The sequence below is a fragment of the Maniola hyperantus genome, chromosome 10 (genome assembly GCF_902806685.2).
Source record: "Maniola hyperantus chromosome 10, iAphHyp1.2, whole genome shotgun sequence".
Lineage (NCBI taxonomy): Eukaryota > Metazoa > Arthropoda > Insecta > Lepidoptera > Nymphalidae > Maniola > Maniola hyperantus.
Genome location: NC_048545.1, coordinates 4,092,278 through 4,114,245, shown reverse-complemented (window position 1 = coordinate 4,114,245; position 21,968 = coordinate 4,092,278). Strand labels below are relative to the sequence as shown.

At 37.4% G+C, this 21,968-nt stretch overlaps 2 protein-coding genes and 1 long non-coding RNA gene across 4 annotated transcripts in view; 2 read left to right on the top strand and 1 right to left on the bottom strand.

Annotated features, from left to right (window-relative positions):
- Positions 1–21,968, top strand: part of RpL15 (ribosomal protein L15) — a 410,749-nt gene that overhangs the window by 348,480 nt on the left and 40,301 nt on the right. The gene's annotated exons all lie outside the window — the stretch shown is intronic.
- Vps16A (vacuolar protein sorting 16) lies at positions 5,027–20,876 on the top strand. 2 transcript variants are annotated; one of them, XM_069501572.1, is made up of 16 exons: positions 5,027–5,185; positions 5,273–5,331; positions 5,479–5,668; positions 7,626–7,772; positions 11,182–11,308; positions 11,826–11,959; positions 12,220–12,395; positions 12,562–12,808; positions 13,223–13,479; positions 13,977–14,115; positions 14,658–14,792; positions 15,266–15,427; positions 15,865–16,084; positions 16,982–17,159; positions 17,740–17,940; positions 19,070–20,876. In XM_069501572.1, exons 2-16 carry the CDS (start codon positions 5,282–5,284, stop codon positions 19,212–19,214), a joined length of 2,508 nt encoding a protein of 835 aa, XP_069357673.1. In that variant the 5' UTR covers positions 5,027–5,185; positions 5,273–5,281; the 3' UTR covers positions 19,215–20,876. The 2 variants fall into 2 exon arrangements, with proteins under 2 accessions (XP_069357673.1, XP_034828699.1); XM_034972808.2 differs by having other exon boundaries at positions 5,027–5,331.
- Positions 8,426–9,800, bottom strand: LOC138402945 (uncharacterized). Its single transcript, XR_011237253.1, has 2 exons — positions 9,039–9,800; positions 8,426–8,656 (listed from the first exon to the last, which is right to left on the bottom strand). It is a non-coding gene; the product is annotated as an uncharacterized lncRNA (long non-coding RNA).

The window sequence follows — 21,968 nt, the reverse complement described above, 5'->3', positions numbered from 1 at the left end:
ACCTGAACAATGACATAGGCTTGTTATCCCGGAAAATCAAAGAGTTCCCACGGGATTTTTGAAAACCTAAATCTACGGCATCAGCTAGTCCTATTATAGACTAAGAGGTAAAGTTCGTAAGTTTGTTTGTAGGGGGTAATCGCTGGAACTACTATACCTACCGATTTTGAAAATTCTTTCACCAGTAGAAAGCTACATTATTCCTGAGTAACATGGGCTATATTTTATTTTCCAAAAATTGTAATAAGCTATGCGTGCGAAGCCAGGGCGGGTCGCTAGTCTAAGATATTAAAAATTAGGCACTTGATAAACATGTAACCTGCACATCTGTGTTAAATACTTTAAGTGCCCAAGCAGTGGTGGTACGATGAATAATCGCTGCGATCTACTCAGGTTATGCATACAGCATACCTATATAACGTAACGTAAAATGAAACGCGTGCGCGGACGCGTATGTTCGAGAGGTCGATTTCCATGTAAAAGACATCAACGCGCTCGAAAAGCGTTTATGCGTATTGTGCGTTAACAGTAAAAGTTAAGCCAGACACAACGCGTGACGGCAGTGAAGTGCGATGGTAACACAGCTCCTAAAAGTTGTAATATAAGCAACTAGCTAATGGCCGCGACTACGTTCGCGTGGATTAAGGTTAAAAGCCCGTGGGAACTAGTAGATTTATCGGGATAAAAAGTAACCTTGACCGTGTAAAAAGTCACTTTGCGACAAAATTTAAAGAAAGACCAAGAAATAAATATCTACACTACATTTATTAATACAGGTAATGATTGAAAATGTTGCAAAACTCAAACTAAGCTTTATTTAGCTTAAAAGTTTCAGTGCAGCGTGCCAGCTCGTCCTTTGTATCTCTTTCGTCTCTTTTGTTTTCAGTATACCTGCAGTACGTCAACGTACATAAAGAGGTTTGTTGCTATCAAAAAGACTGGGTTCTAGCATCTATTCCATTCCGCCTATACCTACTCTGTATGAGCTGGCTTTTACTTCATACAGTTCCTCTTCCACCCTACATTGAATAAGTCCCGCAAATTGCTATTGCTCTGGAACCATGCCTCAATAACATCGAAGTGACGTCATTTTGACGTCAGCCGAAATAAAAATATACCATCAGCTTCAGTTTAGTGCTGCCGTTACTAAAATGGCTTGGCATGGCATAGCACTTATATACAATTATACACACGTCCAGATGGTGTCCTGTTTACATCACGCAACGCTGCCATCGCGATGTGTTTGTCCAAGACTTTAGTTACTTTTGAATACTTTTGAATAGCAAATTACTTCCCTATATTTAGCGTAAAATCATGGTAACTGACCGAAAATTTTGCTTCTGCATTTCTAGTTCTGTTCCATAACAATATTACGTAAATGAGGATAATCACTTCTAATTAATTACCTATTGTTACTTATGCACCTCTCTACTATTGCATTACTGTTTTAGCTACAATTATGTATTCATTTAAAAACTGTTATTTACCAATCAAACTTCAAAGTCTCAAAAAGATCTAGATCTTAAAAACGCTTGCCTAAAATTTGTCTAGTTAAGGTAGTTTTATTTCAAAGACAAAGGCTTTCATTCCTTCCCTATTATAGGTACCTAATACCTACCCTACTAACCATTGATGTTGGAAAGCCATCCCACCACTGTTTGATATATTCTGTGCTACTAACAATTAATTACCTACGATTTCGGTAAATACCTAAGCACTTAGTTAAGTAGGTAATAATTAAGTACTAAACTGAGTTCAATTAATTATTATGGGTTTCATTAACACGAAGAAGGCTTATAATATGTACCTACCTATTGTATACCTATCACATTTATCCATAGAATAGGTTAGGTACACTGTAAGGTATAGCCCACCTGCCCACAGTGGGTAAAAACGTTATATGCTTGAAGTTTGAACATCGATTAATCATAGGTACGTACCAACTCGTACGTACGTACCACAGGGAGCAAGACCATGGCGTGAAAGTCCCTACAAGAGACCTATGTCCAGTGGACGTCTATCGGTTGATGATGATGACGACGTACCAACTTACATCATCATCGCCGGTTCACTACTGAGCATAGGTCTCCTCTCAGAATGAAAAGGATTTGGATAAAGTCTACCACGTTGGCCAAGTGCGGAGTAGCCGACGTACCTAGATCCGACAACCTAATAAATATGTTTTGACGCGTCGGTATTTCGGTTTTATAGAGATAAATAAATCTCTATTGCGTAAAATAGAGATTTATCTATCTCTATTTTCCGAATCAATAAACAAATTCTCTTCATTTATCTTATTGTTGGCACACATACTGTCACAATCTGCAAACATGGCAAACATCCACAAGATTGATTTCAAGAGTTTTGGATGCCTTATGTCAATAGTTGGAAACCTACTTTGATTTATTTCTCTTTGGAAGTTGCCGAAATAAGTAAACAGTGTAGGTAGGTACCTACAATAATAATAGATTGGTAGAAAGTAAATAGCTTATGCCCGCAACTTCGTCCGCGTGGACTACACAAACAACCCCCTATTTTTATCGCTTATTGCCTGAATTATCAAAAATCCTTAGCGGATGTCTAACTGCGATATCGGTACCTAATAGCTATTGCATGCCTTTCAAACCAATCAGTCCCTGTATAGTCACCTTTTCCTTTTATCTACCTATTTGGATTACTGATAGCATGGGCCTACGTATAAAACCTACTTAATATTCACAACAGTGAGTTCTTCACAATTTAAGGAAATTGCCGTTAAATTCAGGAAGGTTTTGTAGATACCGAATTACATTCAATTTAGTACAGTATTCGACCCCTATGTACAAATCGCTAGTCACAAGCACGACTCAGCTGAGTGTTCGTATGATAAATTACACCTCTAAATTATCTATCATCATCTCTTTCACACCTATCACATTCCATCATAAACGAAAAGAGAAAGCAGTATCGTGGTTACTTGGATTATTCATGTAAAATTCCTTCCAACACTTAATAGTCCACGGACAAGACACAAGTCGTGAGAAAATAGATGCCCATAGTCCGCAGACCGCAAGCGTTCATGCGCAAACGAATTAATTAATAGTTTATCTTGAAATATTTTGTCCCTAACAAGTTTTATGCAAAGAATAATGCAAGAAATTATTATAGATACAGGTTTCTGGAAGTCATTGACTTTGGTTTGGTTTTGGAATTTAATGTTAATAGAGATAAATTAAAGCTTATTTTAGGCATAACAATTAAGTAAGTAGTTATAAGGGGTGGAGACGTGGTGCGAACGTCATCATTCTGCGCCAAGAAGGCCTTGCCGAGGGCCGAGGCTATCTAGCTAGATAGAGCCCAACTAATAACAACTATATAAATAAATAAATAAATAAATAAATAAAGCCTTTAATCCAATTCAATCTTGTGGATACATACAATTTATCACAAAAATTACAGTTGATATGACAATTAGAAGTACTTACATAATATTAAGATTAACAATTTATATTACAAAAATTCAAACAATTATGCAATATGATATTCGTTATAGTTTTTATAGGTAGGTACAATTTTATAAGTTTTATAACAGTTTTTGGTAAAAATAATCATCATTAATAAAAAAATTAAATTAAATTAAAATAATCACATCGTCTTAGATTTATAATAATATTGTGAATTTGTAAGTACTTATGTCAAAAACAAATTAGAATAGTCAGTTAAATTATATAATATAAAAGTCAATTATTATTTTTAGTCAACCAATTAAATTGTACAAATATAATGTCATTCACTAACTTCGCTATGTCATTGGAATACCCATTTTTGGGCATAGGCCTCCTCCATCCCTTTCCATCTGTCTCTATCTCTCGCCAGCCTGGTCCAGGTATTTCCCGCCAACGCTGCAATGTCATCGTGCCAGCGGCGCCTCGGCCGGCCTCTCGGTCGGCGCGCGTCGCGTGGATACCAATGGAGAATTTTCTATATATACTAACAACAACATATACTAGTAAAATATCCATGTCTAATGTCTATGGTTAATAATGACTTCATTTCCACATTAATAAGTACAAAATTATTGACTATTTCGTAAAGAAATCGTCAACATAATGAAAACCGGTACATGTTTAGCTGGAAAGCGGTCCTTCAAGGGACAATTTCCGTTAGAGTTTTTCACAGTTAGAAAGTGAAAAGCGTTAATACTTCAATGATTAAAACCCGTACCGTAAACCGGCATGTAGATAGGTGTCTAGAATCTGTATGATCATAACATTTTTCTGGCTAGTAAAAAAACAGAAAGTAACTAAGTAAGTACTCTACAACTTAATCATCTTTTCTTGCTTTTTCATTAAAATAATAAAATCGTTCCATTATAATAAAAACATTTCTTACCTACCGAGAAATAAATTTCAATTTTTAAATTGATTTGAGATTGTTATTGTTATCTAATATAATTACTTGTATCCCGGAAGAACATAGGTATTTTTATCCCAAAAAATCAAAGAGGATTATTAAAAAACCGATTAGTTCTAAAATCCCTCATATAAAGTTCATAAAATTGTAGATGTTAAAATTATTAGTTTTTGCATGACGTGATTAATTTTGTATCATTTTAATGCCGCGGTCGTTATCCTATCCTAATCCTAATCCTAATATCCTAATCCTAATAATATTATAAATGTGAAAGTGTGTGTTTGGATGTTTGTTACTCAATCACGCATGAACGGCTGAACGGATTTGGAGTAATGGAGATAGATTATATTCTGGATTAATGCACATTGCACATGCTTAAATTTTTAATCGCGGAAAATCAAAGAGTTCCCGCGGGCTTTTGAAAAATGTAAATCCACGCGGACGAAGTCGCGGGCATCAGCTAGTTTCCAATAAATAGTAGACTTGTTAGCCACGTTTCTAAAGTTACCCATCAGCACTATAATTACCAATTTGATTTGATTCTATTCTCAACTTGAATGCATCCTTAAAAATTCTTGCTGTCAATGTCATATTAATTATCAATCAATGTCAAAGTCAAAATCCAAAAATAGGAACGAAAAATAGAAAACACTGGAAAACACCTCACAGAAAAACATTCATTTAAATTTAATTTAATTTTCATGTAAACACGACAAATCTGATTATTTTCAAAATCTATACAATATGACTATGTGGTCCGTACTCCGAACTCCACAGGGCGTAGAAAAATAGAGTCAGTGTTTGTTGAGCGGTTGTTATCAAATGGTGTTGTGTTTATTTAATTAAAATAAATAATTAAACGCTAATTTTCTTGATAAAGTATACAAAAATGTCGGCGCTATTGACTGCAGATTGGTTTCAATTAGATGCCTATTACAGGTTTGTACTTTTTTACCTTTTTGGGAGGGCAGGCAATGCATATTGCAACCAGCACATTGTTCCATACAGAATTGTCTGTTTTGGCAAATTATAGCAAAGAAAGCTTGTGGTTCCTTATATTCATAATAATTAGTTTGGAATTTATAGGAAGTTTGACCTATACAACATGGTGTGGTCTATGGACGAAGGTCTAGGCAACATGATTGTGAATGGAGCCCCATATGGTGGACCAGTGGCTGTGGTGAGGGACAAGAAGCAGTTTGTGAGGAATCCTGCCACTGCCAAGCCAGTTATAACCATTTATAACTGTGTTGGTAATATCATATCTAAGATTGTGGTGAGCATTTTACTTATCTATGAATTATTTTTAAGTAATTAAAATATCACTTGCTTTAACGGTGAAGGAAAACATCGTGAGAAAACCTGCATGCCTGAGAGTTCTCCATAATGTTCTCAAAGGTGTGTGAAGTCTACCAATCCGCATATGGCCAGCATGGTAGACTATGGCCAAAACCCTTCTCACTCTGAGAGGAGACCCGTGCTCTGAAGTGAGCCGGTGATGGGTTGATCATGATGATGATGATTTGCTTGAATGATTGCTTCTTCAAGCTATGTGCCCTTTGCCACTTCAGCTTTATCATTCAACTAGCTTATGCTCGCGACTTCATCCACATGGACTACATAAAATTCAAACCCCTATTTCACCCCCATAGGGGTTGAATTTTCAAAAATCCTTTCTTAGCAGTTGTCTAAGTTATAATAGCTATCTATATGTCAAATATCAGCCTGATCTGATGAGTAGTTTGAGCTGTGCGTTGATAGACCAGTCAGTCAGTCACCTTTTCCTTTTAAGATTAGGCATGTGAGTTTCTCATCATTATGTGGTGATACTGCAAATAGAGCCTCTATCCATTGCCCCCTGAATAGTTCTTCTGAGAGTGTTCTTATCAAGGCATAGTTAGAAGCCTGGTTGAGTACTATTAATAAATAAATAGTGGGGACAAGGTCACAATCCTTATCAACATCATTATTTTAATCATTCTAATAATAAAATAGTGGACTGTTTCGTTATTTGTTAACATATTAAACTGAAAATAATAATGTGGAGGTTACACTTGAATCAAATATAAGTATTGGGTTTTTCTGCCAAGAAATTCTCAGTACTACACTGGATATAGGAAACTAGATGATGCCCTTAACTTCATTCGCGTGAATATAGGTTTCTTAAAAATCCCATGGGAACTCTTAAATTTTCCGGAATAAAAAGGAGCCTATCTCCTTACATGGGATGTAAGGTAACTGTGTACCAAATTTCATAAAAATCGGTAGAACCATTGAGCCGTGAAAAGCTAGCAGCCAAACAGACAGACAGACACACTTTCGCATTTATAATATTAGTATGGATTGATGGTGTTTCACTTCCGTGCCTTGGAGAACACGTAAAGCCGTCAGCCCTGCGCCTAATTTATTTACGATCGTGTCGTGTTGCCGTCCAATTGGACTATGAGAGTAAGGGAAAAGAGCCAGTATCTGTGATTGCGTGCACACTTATGCAATACTAGATGATGTCCGCGACTTCGTCCGCGTGGATTTAGGTTTTTAAAAATCCCATGGGAACGCTTTAATTTTCCGGGATAAAAAGTAGCCGATGTTCTTCCCCGGGATGCAAGCTATCTCTGTACCGAATTTCGCCAAAATCGGTTGAACGGTTGGGCCATGAAAGGCTAGCAGACAGACAGACAGACAGACACACTTTCGCATTTATAATATTAGTATGGATATGGATAATGCAGATGCTTATCCCTACTATTAGATGAAGGCATTCATCATCTTCACTGTGTTCAAGCCATCACCAGCTCATTACTGAGCATGAATGTCTTCTTAGAATTAGAAGGTTTTGACCTTATTCTGCTAAACTGGCCAAGTACAGATTCGCAGACTACAGACACCTTTGAAAACATTATTGAGAGCTCTCAGGCATACAGTTTAAGTAAGTGTAATAAGGCATTAATGACAGAATAGAATCAGTACCCTTATTGTAAATGCGAAAGTGTGTTTGTTTGTTGGTTTACTGGTTTGTTGGTTTGTCCTTCAATCACGTCGCAACGGTGCAACGGATTGACGTGGTTTTTTGCATGGGTATAGATTAGCTACTTTACATATATATAGGCTAGACATAGGCTACTTTTTATCCCGGAAAATCAAAGAGTTCCCACAGGATTTTAAAAACCTCATTCCACGCGGATGAAGTCGCAGGTATCAGCTAGTAATAAATAAATGATGTTATATTCCAGTGGAACAGTGGTAATCTGGTGCACATGGGCTGGTCTGATGGTGAGCAGTTGCTATGTGTACAAGAGAGTGGTGACGTACTGTTGTATGACATGTTTGGCGCCTATCAGAAGACATTTAGTATGGGCCAAGAAGTTAGAGATACAAAGGTATTCTACTTAATTTATTTATCTATTTTTTATTTGTGCCAAAACATTAACAGTAAAGAGAAAAAGAGAGTAAAAGTGGGCAGGGAAGCACTTATCTCCACGGAACAGAAAGAACAGTGGAAGTGCAATTCACCAAAATTACTAAAGGAACCGCTGTCGCCAAACTCATACAAATATACCGATAGTCATATATTGCACTACAAAGAAACAAATCATTTGATTTGTCGTTTAAGTTTAGTCAAAACTAGCCTACGTCACAGATTTGGAAATAAACCCTGACGCTCTAGAAATAAGATTTATTTTGCTTTAGCGGAAGAACGTATTTACGAGCTATAGTCACACTCACGTCACACTAGATTCAATTGTCCAATTAATTCCGCTACTTGACCATAGATGGCGGTATTCTAAGTAGTAGCAATTATAAACTTAATTACTTTAAATATATGGTTGACATTTGCGTGATCGGTCGATTTTTTTTCCTCCTCAGTTAAGGCTGCACCACGTAGCTCAATGAATTACCTATCGATATCGATAGATACTCGTTATTTTGTTCATTCGCAAAAATAAAATTAAAAAAGGTAATTATAAAATTGAATAAAAGTGCTGGTATGTATGCATGCCTTTTACAAGTATGCACAATAAATACTGCAACGTATGAAAATAGATAAATTTTATTTATTGCCCTTGAAATAAAACATATTTGTTAAGAAACTGGCGTTTCGAAAGTCTTATTTTTAATTTTAATAAATGGTGTATGCGAACATTTATGTATATATTTTTCGACTATTGCCTTCATCAAATCGGTAACGTGATTAGACGCAGGAATCTCCGAATCACTTTGTCTTTTTGAAGAACCTGGAGTGACCACATTTATCATTTTGTGGCTGAAACCAAAATTAAATTTTGAGAATAAATCCGTACTAATATTATAAATGCGAAAGTGTGTCTGTCTGTCTGTCTGTCTGTCTGCTAGCTTTTCACGGCTCAACCGATCAACCGTTTTTGATGAAATTTGGTACAGAGATAGCTTGCATCCCGGGAAAGGACATAGGAAGTTGAAAAGTTCCCACAGGATTTTTAAAAACCTAAATCCACGCGGACGAAGTCGCGGGCATCATCTAGTACCTATATAAAAATGAATAGGAGAAAAATTAATTAGTGTGTTTATGAATTAAATTTGATATTTAGTCAGTCAATCTTCATACAAAAATATAACTAAGAGGTGTGTTGTTTTGTATTATAATATCAAGTATTTTCAATACTTACTGAAAGTAATAAAATAAAACAAGGTTATTTGATTAAAAGACTTAACGATTTTCATTGATGGAAGCGCAGTAGGTTTCGTATATCTATATCCTTTATTTGATATTATAAAATCGACTTCTAAAAAAATGTTCAGAGCATATCATGCTTGATTTGGTTGGCATCCAATTAACTCTACCCGTTGCATCTATCCATTTCTCTTTGATGCTTGCATCTTTGGGAAACCTAAAAATATTTTAAATGAAGGTTAGAGGAACTACTGATGTCTATTTAGTGATCAATGCAACGTCTCACTCATTAATAAATTATAATTATTGCGTTACTATTTATTTATATCCTTGTATCGATATCAATCGATAAATTCAATATTCTACTTGGCCACATCACTATTTGAGTAGCGAACACGGAGCGAAGTACTTTCGGAATAGAATCAATCCAAAATAAACTTTATCTTAATTGTTTAAGGTTGATTTTGACTAACCGTTCTATTAAATATTAGTAAATTGAAATAAATTAAGATTTTATAGAAAACAATGAAAATCGTACTTACCGATGATACGAAACACCTCAATTTTTAAGATTTTTTCTCCTACTATCATTTTTACACTCCAAAACGGAACAGTAACATTGCTAGGGCAATATGAATTTGTCGCGAGACTACCAACTCCACGCGATGTTAGAACGCGACTGGGATCAGTTTTACGTAACTACGCTTAATTGTGGCACGCGTGCCACGCCTACTTAGCACTTCCACTGTTTTTTCTGTTCCGTGCTTATCTCTATGAGACATCTCTACCAGTGACCCTTGGCAGTGCGAGAGGTTGTAAAGGGAGTAGAATAAGTACAAAAAGCAGATAGAAATACTCATGAAAAGAACATAAAGGATACTATGTAAAATAATTATATTTATTTTTAAGTATTAAGTTAAAAAGTTTTCTACTATATTTTTGTACTTTAAAACTAAACAAGACTTTCTTTTTTTTTTTTCTACCATAAAGCACCATTATAAAATGGCAGCTTTATTACTACTACCATCTAGCCTATGGGCTAATAAGTAATATTATTCTAGCTTAAACTTCTACTTATGATTAATTTTTAAATCTAATTTACAGTCCAATAACTGTCCTTAGTTTATTCTAACACGTACTTACAGTTCACTATGTTCTTGTGACCTAGAAAAATAAAGTAGCACAAGCACTATTACACAAACGCTGCACTTATGTACTTTTTAACACTAATTCGAACGGCTTGGTTCTTTTGAGCCTCCTTTTGATGTCCATGTTATCTAGAAGCTTCACAGCCTCCAAATTAACATGATGGCGAAGTCGATGTTGGTGAGCTTCTGCGTACTTTTGGATGATTATGTTTACGAACTCTATCTTAAGGTCCCTGTGGAGATCGTGATTTCTTACATACCAGGGTGCATTTGTTATTTCCCTGAGTACTTTGTTCTGGAATCTCTGTATTACTTGAACATTGGTCGGTTTAGTACACCCCCAGAGTTGTATACCATACGTCCATACAGGCATCAGAACTTGCTTGTATAGCATAAGTTTATTATGTAATGAGAGCGTTGAATGCCTTCCAAGCAGCCAATACATTTTTTTGTAGCGTAATTCTAACTCCTCACGTTTCTTTTTAACATGAGCTTTCCATCGAAGCTTTGAAAGCTTAAACAAGACTTAAAAATAACAGAAAATAAAAACCTACGATGAAAAGAATGTTTTGTTGCCCAATCAGATGGTCTGAAAAACATGTCAAAAGACCTTCTCTGAAGCTCTGATTACCAAATTAGACTTAAAAAACTGGACAAGTGCAAGTCGGACTCGCACACAAAGGGTTCTGTACCATCGTACAAAAAATAATACTTTGTGATGTAGCCACAAAATGGATTTTTCCCTTTACTTGTGCTATAAGACATTGCTACTTGCCTTTTATGATTCTCGGTTAATGGGAAGTACCCAGAAGTACTAAGAAGGGTTTTGAAATTTGAATCCCTTTGGCGGGTCTTGACAGACACGACAGAGACAGACAACGAAGTGATCCTATAAGAGTTCCTTGTTTCCTTTGAGGTATAGATTAAAGAACCATAAAAATTAACAGAAACTTTGAGAATGTACTTTTATGACTACTTATGTAATTCTAGGTATGCAAGGCGCAGTTATTCTCGAACCCGCACGGCATCGGCCTGGCAGTCATGACGACCACCAACCGCATGTACCTACTCAGTAACGTCTCAGAACCCAAAATACGATCCGTACCAGACCTACCTAGTAAGTGATCCCTGCTGCGCGATTGCGATAGAATGACAGCTACAATGTCACGATCGCAATCACCTCTGATTGGTTGACGTTCGGTCCCTATTGACTAAAATTCATTGTTGCAACAATAATACCATAAATTCAGCCAATCACTACAATTGCGATTGTATTGATAATTGATGCAGGTTTTACGGAATCGACCAGCTTTTCATCCATGCTGAGTGTGAGTTGACTATTTTAATTTATAATTTTGCGTGATGGTAAATAAAATGTATTCTAAAGTGGAAATATACTTCACCAAACTTTTTCACTCTGTCACTGTAAAGTTTTTCGTGGTACGACAATTCAGTATGCAATATAATCTTTCTGCATACAACTCAATTGAAAACATAATTTTAGTGAAGATTTTTGAAGCAGGATTTTAGTGACTGTGATCAGCAGCATGACATACTCTCCGAAAGGTCAGAAATGAAACGAATAAATTTGAAGCTGAAAAGTATAAATCTGATGTTTCTGCTTACATTTTCAGGAGCAAATGAACCAATAAGCTCATGGTGTGTCCTGAGCTCAGGCCTCAGATCGTCAGCTGTTATTGGGTTCCTCGTGTGCCGAGATAAAGAGGTTTACCGCTGCCAACTCGGCGAATCCAGGGCTGTTCTGTTGGTAATTTTTTTATACTGACAGAATGTGATTGTGATGTCATCAATGAAATTATTTTAAGTTTATATAAGGACTATACTAAGGGAATACTGAGGACAAGTCTCCTCTCGGAATAAGAAGAGTAAATTGGGTTTTGGCCATAGTCTACCACGCTGGCCAAGTGCGGATTGGCAGACTTCACACACCTTTGAGAATTCCTTACATTCCATTACCTTCTAAATTGTGTAATGTGGTTGAATAATTTCCCTTTTTAATGATTTCAGCGTCCAGATATAAATAATGCGTATACACAAGTACTATCAATAGTGCCATCGCAAAATGGCCGCCACGTTGCCCTTTTCACGGATTCCGCCATTTTGTGGATCGGATCGTCGGATTTCAAGAACAAATACTGCGAAATTGATACTGGGTTAATAAAACAACCCAAGGAGCTAGTTTGGTAAGTTCTGTACTTTTCTATTGGCCAGAAATCATCTTTTGGTCGGACACTATTTCCATCTAACAGCCTGTTCCCACTTGTCGTCTGTCGGGCGGTTCCTGACAGCCGACAAGTGGGAACGAACTGTAAGATTGCATTGTCACTTACCACAATAAAAATCTTTTAGGTGTGGCTCCCAAGCGATAGTAGGCCACTGGGACGACACAATGTGTATCTACGGCTTCAACGGCTCAGTGGTAAAGTATCCATACGACGGCCCGTTCCACCTCATACCGGAAATGGACTGTGTTAGGATCCTATCCGAAATGTCGCATGAGATGCTGCAGAAGGTGCCTCTAGTTGTGGAGAAGATATTTAGACTGACTAATATCGCGCCTGCTACGTATTTGGTTGAAGCGTCTAAAGAATTTCAGGTATGTAATTTGTTTTTAAATAACTAGCTAAGTAATTTCCGGCAGCGTATAAGGCTTTCCGTCTTCTTTATGTCTCTCAAGTAGAGATAAATTAGGTACACTATTCTAAGAACCTAAACAACTGAAATATTGTACACAGTACGTCTTCGCGAGGTGACGAGTTCGGTCCAACTTTTTAGCTATGTATAAGCTTAAGTTTTAAAAAAGCCGTATTCAATTCATCTCAAGGACGCCTTATTCGGCGTCCTTGAGAGGAAAAAAATACAGTTTTAGGTAGAAAACGGTCCTTAAAAAGCCTCTAGTTGCGATTACGAGTACTTCACATTTATGTAAATGTTATATTTTAACAAATATCACCATAATATTACCAAGTACTTTACAAACTTTCTCGGTAATATTTTTTTACTATTACAGAATCGTAGTCACAAAGCGGACGAGCACATCCGTTACATAAAAACCGACTTACCGACCGCAGTACAAGACTGCATAGACGCGGCTGCATTTGAGTTCAACACAGATGTACAAAAGATGCTCATACGCGCCGCTCAATTCGGTAAAGGCTTCATTATGGACCCGGTATTGACTGACCATTATGTCACCACTTGTAGATGGTTACGAGTGCTGAACGCTGTCAGAGATCCACGGGTTGCTATACCTCTGACTTTCTTACAGTATCCTTTTTATACAATTATCTAATGTAAGCAAAAGACGCGCTTTCTCTTCAATAAAAAAGTGATTTTTTCCAAATAAAAATGCTTCGCAGACTTTCTTCTCCAGAGGAAAAAAGGGGTAGTTTTATCACGATAACACATCACTCTGTGAAAGTAAATGGTTCGAATCATAACGCCCAATAATACTTTTGAGTTCAACACGTACATCACGAAGGCGCTCATACGCGCCGCTTAATTCGGTAAAGGCTTCATTATGGACCCGATGTTGACTGACCATTATGTCACCACATGTTGAGAATGCTAAACGCGGTCAGAGATCCACGGGTTGCTATACCTCTGACTTTCTTACAGTCCTTTTTATACAATTATTTAATATGCGGTTCTTCCCCTTGAGTAGATTTTTATAGCCTCTATCAAAGTCGAAACCGTAGCTTAAGAGTTCAAGAATATCTGTGCTAAAATACTTGTGTAAGCTGATGTCCTCAACATGAAATCAGAGTTCAAAACCTAGGTGAAAGAATTCTGTTGGACAGGCTAATATGGCGACGCCTGCATTGCCTGGCGGAACACATCGCATCATATTTGCAATTGAAAGACGGAAGGACGAGGGTACTGTCACATTGGGCATGTTACAAGGTAAAATATCTAACATTTTCACTTTGTAACGTCACAGTCGGTAGGTACAAAATCTTTTTATCATTATAATAATACAAGGTAATGCCCAACGACATTGTGGCCAATTCTGACTAAATTCTCTAAATTGACATGTCTGAATCTAGTGCTATCCTTTTCCGCAAGATGTATTATGAAAGGGATAGCAATAAATTTACCATCACTCATAAATATTTTCAGCCTCAGAGAGCCTCATGTTTTGCTGGCATTTGTGTCTTCAATACCCGTACTCCAATAATGCCAAAACCCTGGAAAGAGGCTAATAACGATTTAGGACGGGTGGGTCAAGAAAACAAGGCATCCAGAAGTTTAAAACATTTCGAATAAGATTATTACGAGACTTGCATTGTCAAAACATACGACTTTTTTTTAAATCTTTTATTAACAGGCTTTTACATTTATGTATGTCAGCCTAACATACGACTTGTAAGCCGGTATTTGATATTTCAACCAGAATTCCGGACATTTAAAGAAAGGTATTTAAAAAAAAATTAACCACTTTTCAGGTAACACAGCCTCATTTGGACAACGAAAGTGCTGCGCGAGAAATAGGTGAAAAACTAAGAAACATTCCCGGAATCTCATATTCTACGATCGCTATGAAGGCTGCCGAGAAAGGGCGAAAGGCGTTAGCTATCAAAGTAAGTTTTATTGAAATTATCTTCTGACCGAATTCCGGCCATAACAGCCAATCTCAACGTAGACTAGCCAATTATGCAAGGAGTATCACACTGCACAAGTGTGTGTGTACACAAATCAACTATTTCTTTACTTGTCTGCTGATGAGACGGCAATACGACACAACCGAAGTGTGATAAGATGCAAGATCAAAGGCTTTACGTGTTCTTCGAGAAACACCAACGTCCCAACTCTGTTGACTTATGCAAACCAAAACTTAGTTTCAGTTAAAACAAGACGGATTTATGCCTCGTCTCGTTTTAACAGTGTCTTAAGTCTAAGTTAAAATTCGCTCTATAGATCTCAACCTAAGTCAGCTTTTGTATTGTTTGTGCAATAAAATGAAAAAGATGACGCTGAAAAGGGGTGTGGTGAAGAAGAAAGACCCATGTTCTACAGTGGACCTCCACAGGCTGATACGATGATCTGATTCCAGATCTTAGAATACGAGACGCACAGCAAGCTGCAAGTGCCGCTGCTGTTGACGCTGGGCGAAGGGCCCACGGCTCTGCTCAAGGCCACGGCGAGCGGCGACACGGACCTGGTCTACATCGTGCTGCTCCACCTCAAGGAGAAAATGGGCAAACATGAGTTCGAGGTGAGCTTTCGATCCTAAACTCCCTGATAAAAAAATTGTCGTATTTACCTACTCCTATCCTCCTCCTAAATCCTATGTAAAATACATAGGATTTCCATTGACATCCATAATATGTGGCACAAGTTGAATAAATTCAAAGCCGTGTCGGAAAGTGATGCAAGTTACTGATTTAGGCCCACTTGCACAAGAACAGGTTTAACTGATTTAGTTAAGTTTTGTATAATGCGTTAATTTTGAGAAAGGTCTCGCTAATTTGCTCTATGTGTCAACTGTCCTCTCAAAAGTACGGTTTACCCTTAGATCAAGGAGAAAATTCGCATACTTTACAGGATAAATCAGACAATTATATCTTCTAAAATGAGTTTCTCGACAGCTCTTTACTGTAAAGTTAACTTGAATTACGGTACATTAATCAAATTATAACCTAAAAATTCCAGCTAACCATACGAAGTTTCCCACTGGCGCACGCATTATACATAAAGTACTGCGCAAGTCACAACCGCGAAGCGCTCCGCAAGGTGTACGTGCAAGAAGACGATTTCACGGGGCAAGCGGCAACACATATACGCGACGCCATAGACCAGACCAACCCGGGCAGTGTGGAGGCCTCGCTCATATCCGCTAGAGAGTGCTACAAGAAAGGGAAGAACGATTTGGGTAAGTCTGTTTCATTTCTCTAGCATATTAATGACTAGCTGATGCCCGCGACTTTGTCCGCGTGGATTTACGTTTTTCAAAATCCCGCGGGAACTCCTTTATTTTCCGGGATAAAAAGTAGCCTATGTGTTAATCCAGGGTATAATCTATCTCCATTCCAAATTTTAGCCAAATCCGTCCAGTAGTTTTTGCGTGAAGCAGTAACAAACATACACACACACACACACACATTATTATTAGTCGGATTTTAAGCCTCTTTCGTCGTTTAACGACATATTTATTGTATTGTATAAAACGGGTACATACCGTGGGATTAATTAGTCGATTTTGAACTGCCGATATTTCTAGAATACATAACTGTCTCTAGCATATTACTCGGCGGTTCAACAGGGCAAGCCGCGATGCATATTTTTTTATGGTGTTTGTTTACACGAAAACAATGTATGGTGAAATTGTTTCTTTTACAAAGTTCTACAAAAAAGTCCGCGATAGCATACATATATCTTTGAGGGTAGGCTCACAATACTCGATTTTATGATTTTCAAATGTGATCTGAAACAAAGCCTTACTTTCGAGGCTGTTTTTACTGACATACTATTAATTCTTTTCAAAATAAAATATTTTGAAAAGAATAATTAATATTCAATTTAGACCAAAATTGCCCTTTTAATTATTTAATTTAGAATAATATCTTACGAGATATCACAAAATCAAGATAATATCAAATGAACTAACGCGCAACACAACGAGACGGAGGCGGCAGTGCCGCGGCGCCTACAATCTCCTCACTGACACCACACGAGTACATATCTGCCATCACATTAGTATCTACGTTGCACCCCATGAAAGTATAGTCATGAGCATAAGCTAGTTGAGTATATGTAACACCTTTTTCAGGCGTATCAATATGCGAAGAGGCGCGTAAACTCTGCAAGCAACAATCCAGCCTGCAAGAGACGTACGGCCAGAGCTTCGTGGGGCTCTCCCTGCACGACACCGTGAAGAAGTTGCTGGACCACGGCGAGATCAAACTGGCGGATAAACTACGCTCAGAGTATCGGATGCCTGACCGAAGGTACTTTTACTGCTTATTAGAGTTCCGTACCACAAAAGGAAAAAAGGAACCCTGCAGGATCACTTTGTTATCTGTCTGTCTGTCTTCACGATCAATCCATACCCGGCTCACTACAGAGCACGGGTCTCTTCTCACTCAGTATGAGAAGATTTGGCCATAGTCCACTACACTGGCCAGATTGGCAGACATCACCTTTGCGAACATTATGGAGAACTCTCAGGCATGCAGGTTTCCTCATGATGTTTTCCTTCGCAGCTAAAGAGAGGGATATTTAATTTCTTGAAACGCACATAACTATGAAAAGTTAGAGATGCGAGATGCGTGCCCGGGATAGAACCCCCGACCTCCCGAATAGGGAGCGGACGTCGTAACCACTAGGCAGTGGCGTGCAGGTCATAGAGGCATAAATGCACTGCTTACCCCAGTTGTAATAGCTCAATGCAAATCTTACATTATGACCTGCCAGTGAACAGGTTCCCGTAACTAATGCCTACCCTGGCTTCAAACCCTGTGCACGCCACTGCCACTAGGCTATCACGGCTTCGTTGGTGACATTTATAATGTGAAGTATAAATTACAGGTATTGGTGGCTTCGAATACTGACGCTAGCGGAAAATGCCGACTGGTCGGAGCTGGAAAAGCTGTCGAAATCCAAGAAATCCCCCGTGGGGTACGAGCCCTTCGTGGACGTTTGCTTGAAGCACGGGAAAAACGATGAGGCCTTGAAGTACCTGCCCAAATGCCGCGACGATATCAAAGTCAAATATTACGTTAAGGCTGAGTAAGTTTTTCTTAATTTTATCTATTTAAAGGTATGATAGAAGCTGTGACAGCCTAGTGGTTAGGACGTCCGCCTTCTAATCGGAGGTCGGGGGTTCGATCCCGGGCACGCACCTCTAACTTTTCGGAGTTATGTGTGTTTTAAGTAATTAAATATCACTTGCTTTAACGGTGAAGGAAAACATCGTGAGGAAACCTGCATGCCTGAGAGTTCTCTATAATGTTCTCAAAGGTGTGTGAAGTCTACCAATCCGCACTTGGCCAGCGTGGTAGACTATGGCCAAACCCTTAACACTCTGAGAGGAGACCCGTGCTCTGCAGTGAGCCGGTGATGGGTTGGTCATGATCAAAGGTATGATTCCGAACCGAATGTCATATAAGCTAATAGAGATTGTATGAGGACCAGTAGTGCCACGACAGGACTGTGACAGCTGGTGACAGCACTGTTGCGGCAGCGCTGCTGCGTGCAGCGTGGTTCGGAATCATACCTTAATGTTCAGTAGTATGAGTGGTTAAAGGTACCTTGCGATTACTTACGGACGGACTGACAGATATAGTGCGACAAGGCTCTTTTGGCGCGTGGCGAAAATCGGAACTACCGTTGCCATCAAGTGTCCCCTTTATTCTTGTTTGAATAGTCTAAGCCTTTGTTCTACAACTAACGCCCCCCCCCTGTCAATGTCATTCCAGTGCCAAAAAAGCCTTGTCACACTGTAAATGGACGGTCCGTCAACCTGTTTGTCAGCGGGCTGTATCTCGAAAACCGTAAGAAGTAGATATCACAGAAGCTGTATTTCTATGGGCGCTATTACAACAAATGAAAAAAAAAATGCCCGCCACGAAAATTTTATTTTTAATTTGTAGTATAGTACGGAGCCCTTTCAATCCAATTTTTTTGTTTTCTAAATATATAAAACTGGCTGACTGATCTATCAACGCAAAACTCAAACTACTAGTCGGATCAAACTGAGGCATGCAGATAGTTAATATGACGTAGACATCCGCTAAGAAAGAATGGTTGAACATTCAAAGGGGTAAAATGGGATTTAAAATTTATGTAGTCCATGCGAAGTCGTGGGCATTGGCTAGTTCCTAAATAAATTATTCATGAATTCAAATGTGATTGGCAGGTTCTACGAGCAAGCGGCCATGGTGGCGTTCGAGCAGCGCGACGAGAGCGCGCTGGCCTTCGTGCAGAACAAGTGTCCCACGCGCGAGGCGGGCCAGCACGCCAAGATCATGGCGCTGCTGGAGCAACTCACTAGTAGAAAATGAATTACAATACCACCACTTTTATAAGTCATGCCGATGAACCTGCGCAGAAAACTTATTTTTGAATGGGGCGAAAAGATCTCAATCAATCATAGCGCGCGTCCGTCCGCTATTGGTTTTAACTACGTGCCATGTTTTGTACGCGCGAGATAGCACGAGCCTCTGTTGTTCTTGTGTATAAAATCTTACGTCAAGCAATATGGTATGTATTTCATTGGTGTACATTCGGTTTTAGTTGGCGTTATGTTACGCTTTTCTGCGCAAAATAAATTTGCCGATTCGTGGTGGTACTTTCTGTGCTATAGGTAAACGTTGCTGCTTATAACCACGTTATATAACCGAGTATTTTCGTAGTATTTTTGATATGTCAAAGCAATTGCACACTTACCAACTTCCAATTGTCGATAATATTAAACCTCAAACAGTTTCTAACCATTTCTGTGCAGTCATTTGCCTAGTATTTTTGCAGCAATTTTTATATTCGCCCTTTCTTCCTAAACGCTTAAGGCTCAATTGGGTATTTTACTACTTTTGAATTTGATAAATATTATTACTTTATTATAAACTAGGATGAAAATAATGACGTACGCTGAAAAAAATATTAAATTCCAACAAAGATTTACAAAGTTACAGGCATTTTAATTTTCCCTTTCTCGCAAAACGAAAATTTATATGAAACCGCACGAAGCTACTAAGGCATTTGTCAAAATGACGTCATAATTCTCTATTGCTATCTCTGTCTAATCAGAAATATTTAAATGCTTATAACTTTTTTATTATTTGATCGATTTAATTAGTTTTTTCAGTTTACGTCATTATTTTTATCCTAGTTTATAATAAAGTAATGAAAAAATTGGAGTCAAATACCCAATTTACACTGAAAGGGAATGGAAGTGAATTTCTAAAATATCCCATTCCCATAAAAAAAATTACTTTTATCTCCACCTCGTAAAACACGAATTTCTTGCTCAATTGAAAAAGTCGCCGGAATGCGTGGGAATGCCCACTTCACGGGAATTTTCTTTTTCGGTAGAAATTAGTGCTTTACTGTGTGAATGTTTATGCTATGTAATATTATAGAAATTCGCTTCCATTCCGCGGCGGTGTAAAATGAGCCTAATCAGGTAATTACTTTACATTATTTTTGGTTTTTATAAATCTCTTAAATAAAATCATAACCTTATATTAAAAGCGTTTCAGTTTTTGCGAGAAATAAACGTATTATACATATTTTTAGTTCACTAGTCATTTATTAAGCAATATTATTTAAAAAATTACTTATATTATTCTAACTTACCACAAAAACTTGAGGTGCTGTTTAAATTGACGTTAAACACGTACTTGGTAAGGAATATACGTGTTTAAAGTTTAAGGTCTGTTTAACTCGCGCCTAAAATTCAGACGGTCTTTTTTATTTAGCAGGAATTAAGTCCTTATAAAAATGTATAAATTTCCTGTACATAATTTATCTACACATTTCTATAAATATTTGATGTGCTGGTGAAAGCAGTGTATAGATTTTTATGAATAAGCCTTATCGTGGGTGTAAAGGTAAAAGTCATTACAGTACGCGGCAGAATTTAATGTACATCGGCCTTTAGAATGACAATTCGGCTTTGTAGGGCGTTGTCTCTGTCTCTGTCGCTCAAACCTATAATATGACGTTTTGTCATATATATATATATATATATATATATATATATATATATATATATATATATATATATATATTTTGTGTATTAATTAGTATAAAAAAATAACTAATAGCGTTCCATTTGTTTAGCATCGATTTATTTTATCTGTATGTACCTACTATAAAATAAGCTGTATAGGAAAATAAAAGGTCTTTAAAGGCGTGAGTGCGGTTTGGCTTTATTCATTTAATTATCACAAGTAGACAATCATAAACACATAATTTTCACAAACGTCGATCATAGACAATTAACATCGATAGTGAATATAATCCAAAGTATAGGTTATGATAATTATAAAATCACATAAAATTGATAAAAAGTTATAACACACATTTTCTAATTCTGTTGTCAACAAAATCTCAACACACAGGTCTAAGACTAGTGATATCCTTTTCTGTACGGACCATTATGAAAGGGATAGCACTAGATTTAGAACTGTCATATTAGAATAGTTTGATGAACACAACAAAATTATTGAGTACAAAACAAAATTACACAATGTGTGAAAAGGAATAAAATTTGATTCTGTTGTACACAATCGCTAAATTAAAATGACAGGATGTATTGCTATCTCTATCCTAATTCTCCCTGAAGAAAAGGATAGCACTAGCATCAGCATCATCATCGTCAACCGATCTAATAAGACTATGGATCTAAGACACAACGGTCTACAATTGAGATTGTAATAATGATTGATGCAGGTTTCCCGCAATCGAGGTGCCTCAGACTAAGAATAAGGAGACTTGGCATTAAAATAATAATACCTTGTTAGAGCAAGCTGTATAGAAAAGCTCTGAAGAGTGATAGAGACATAAACACAGTTTTTTGTCTTTGTCATAGTTTAACTTTTTTTGTTGGGCATGTTGTAGTCTGTGCCCAACAAACCTCTGTGATAGTAATTTATTGAGAATATACGAGTTTTCATTTAGTTTTCTGTTTTAAATTTAGTATTGAAGGTGTGTAGAAGCCATTTATGTTGCATTGCTGTGTAAAAGTTGTAGCGAACGCAAATTATGAAACATAACCTTACGTAGAAACATAACCTTTCATACGTAAGTGTTAT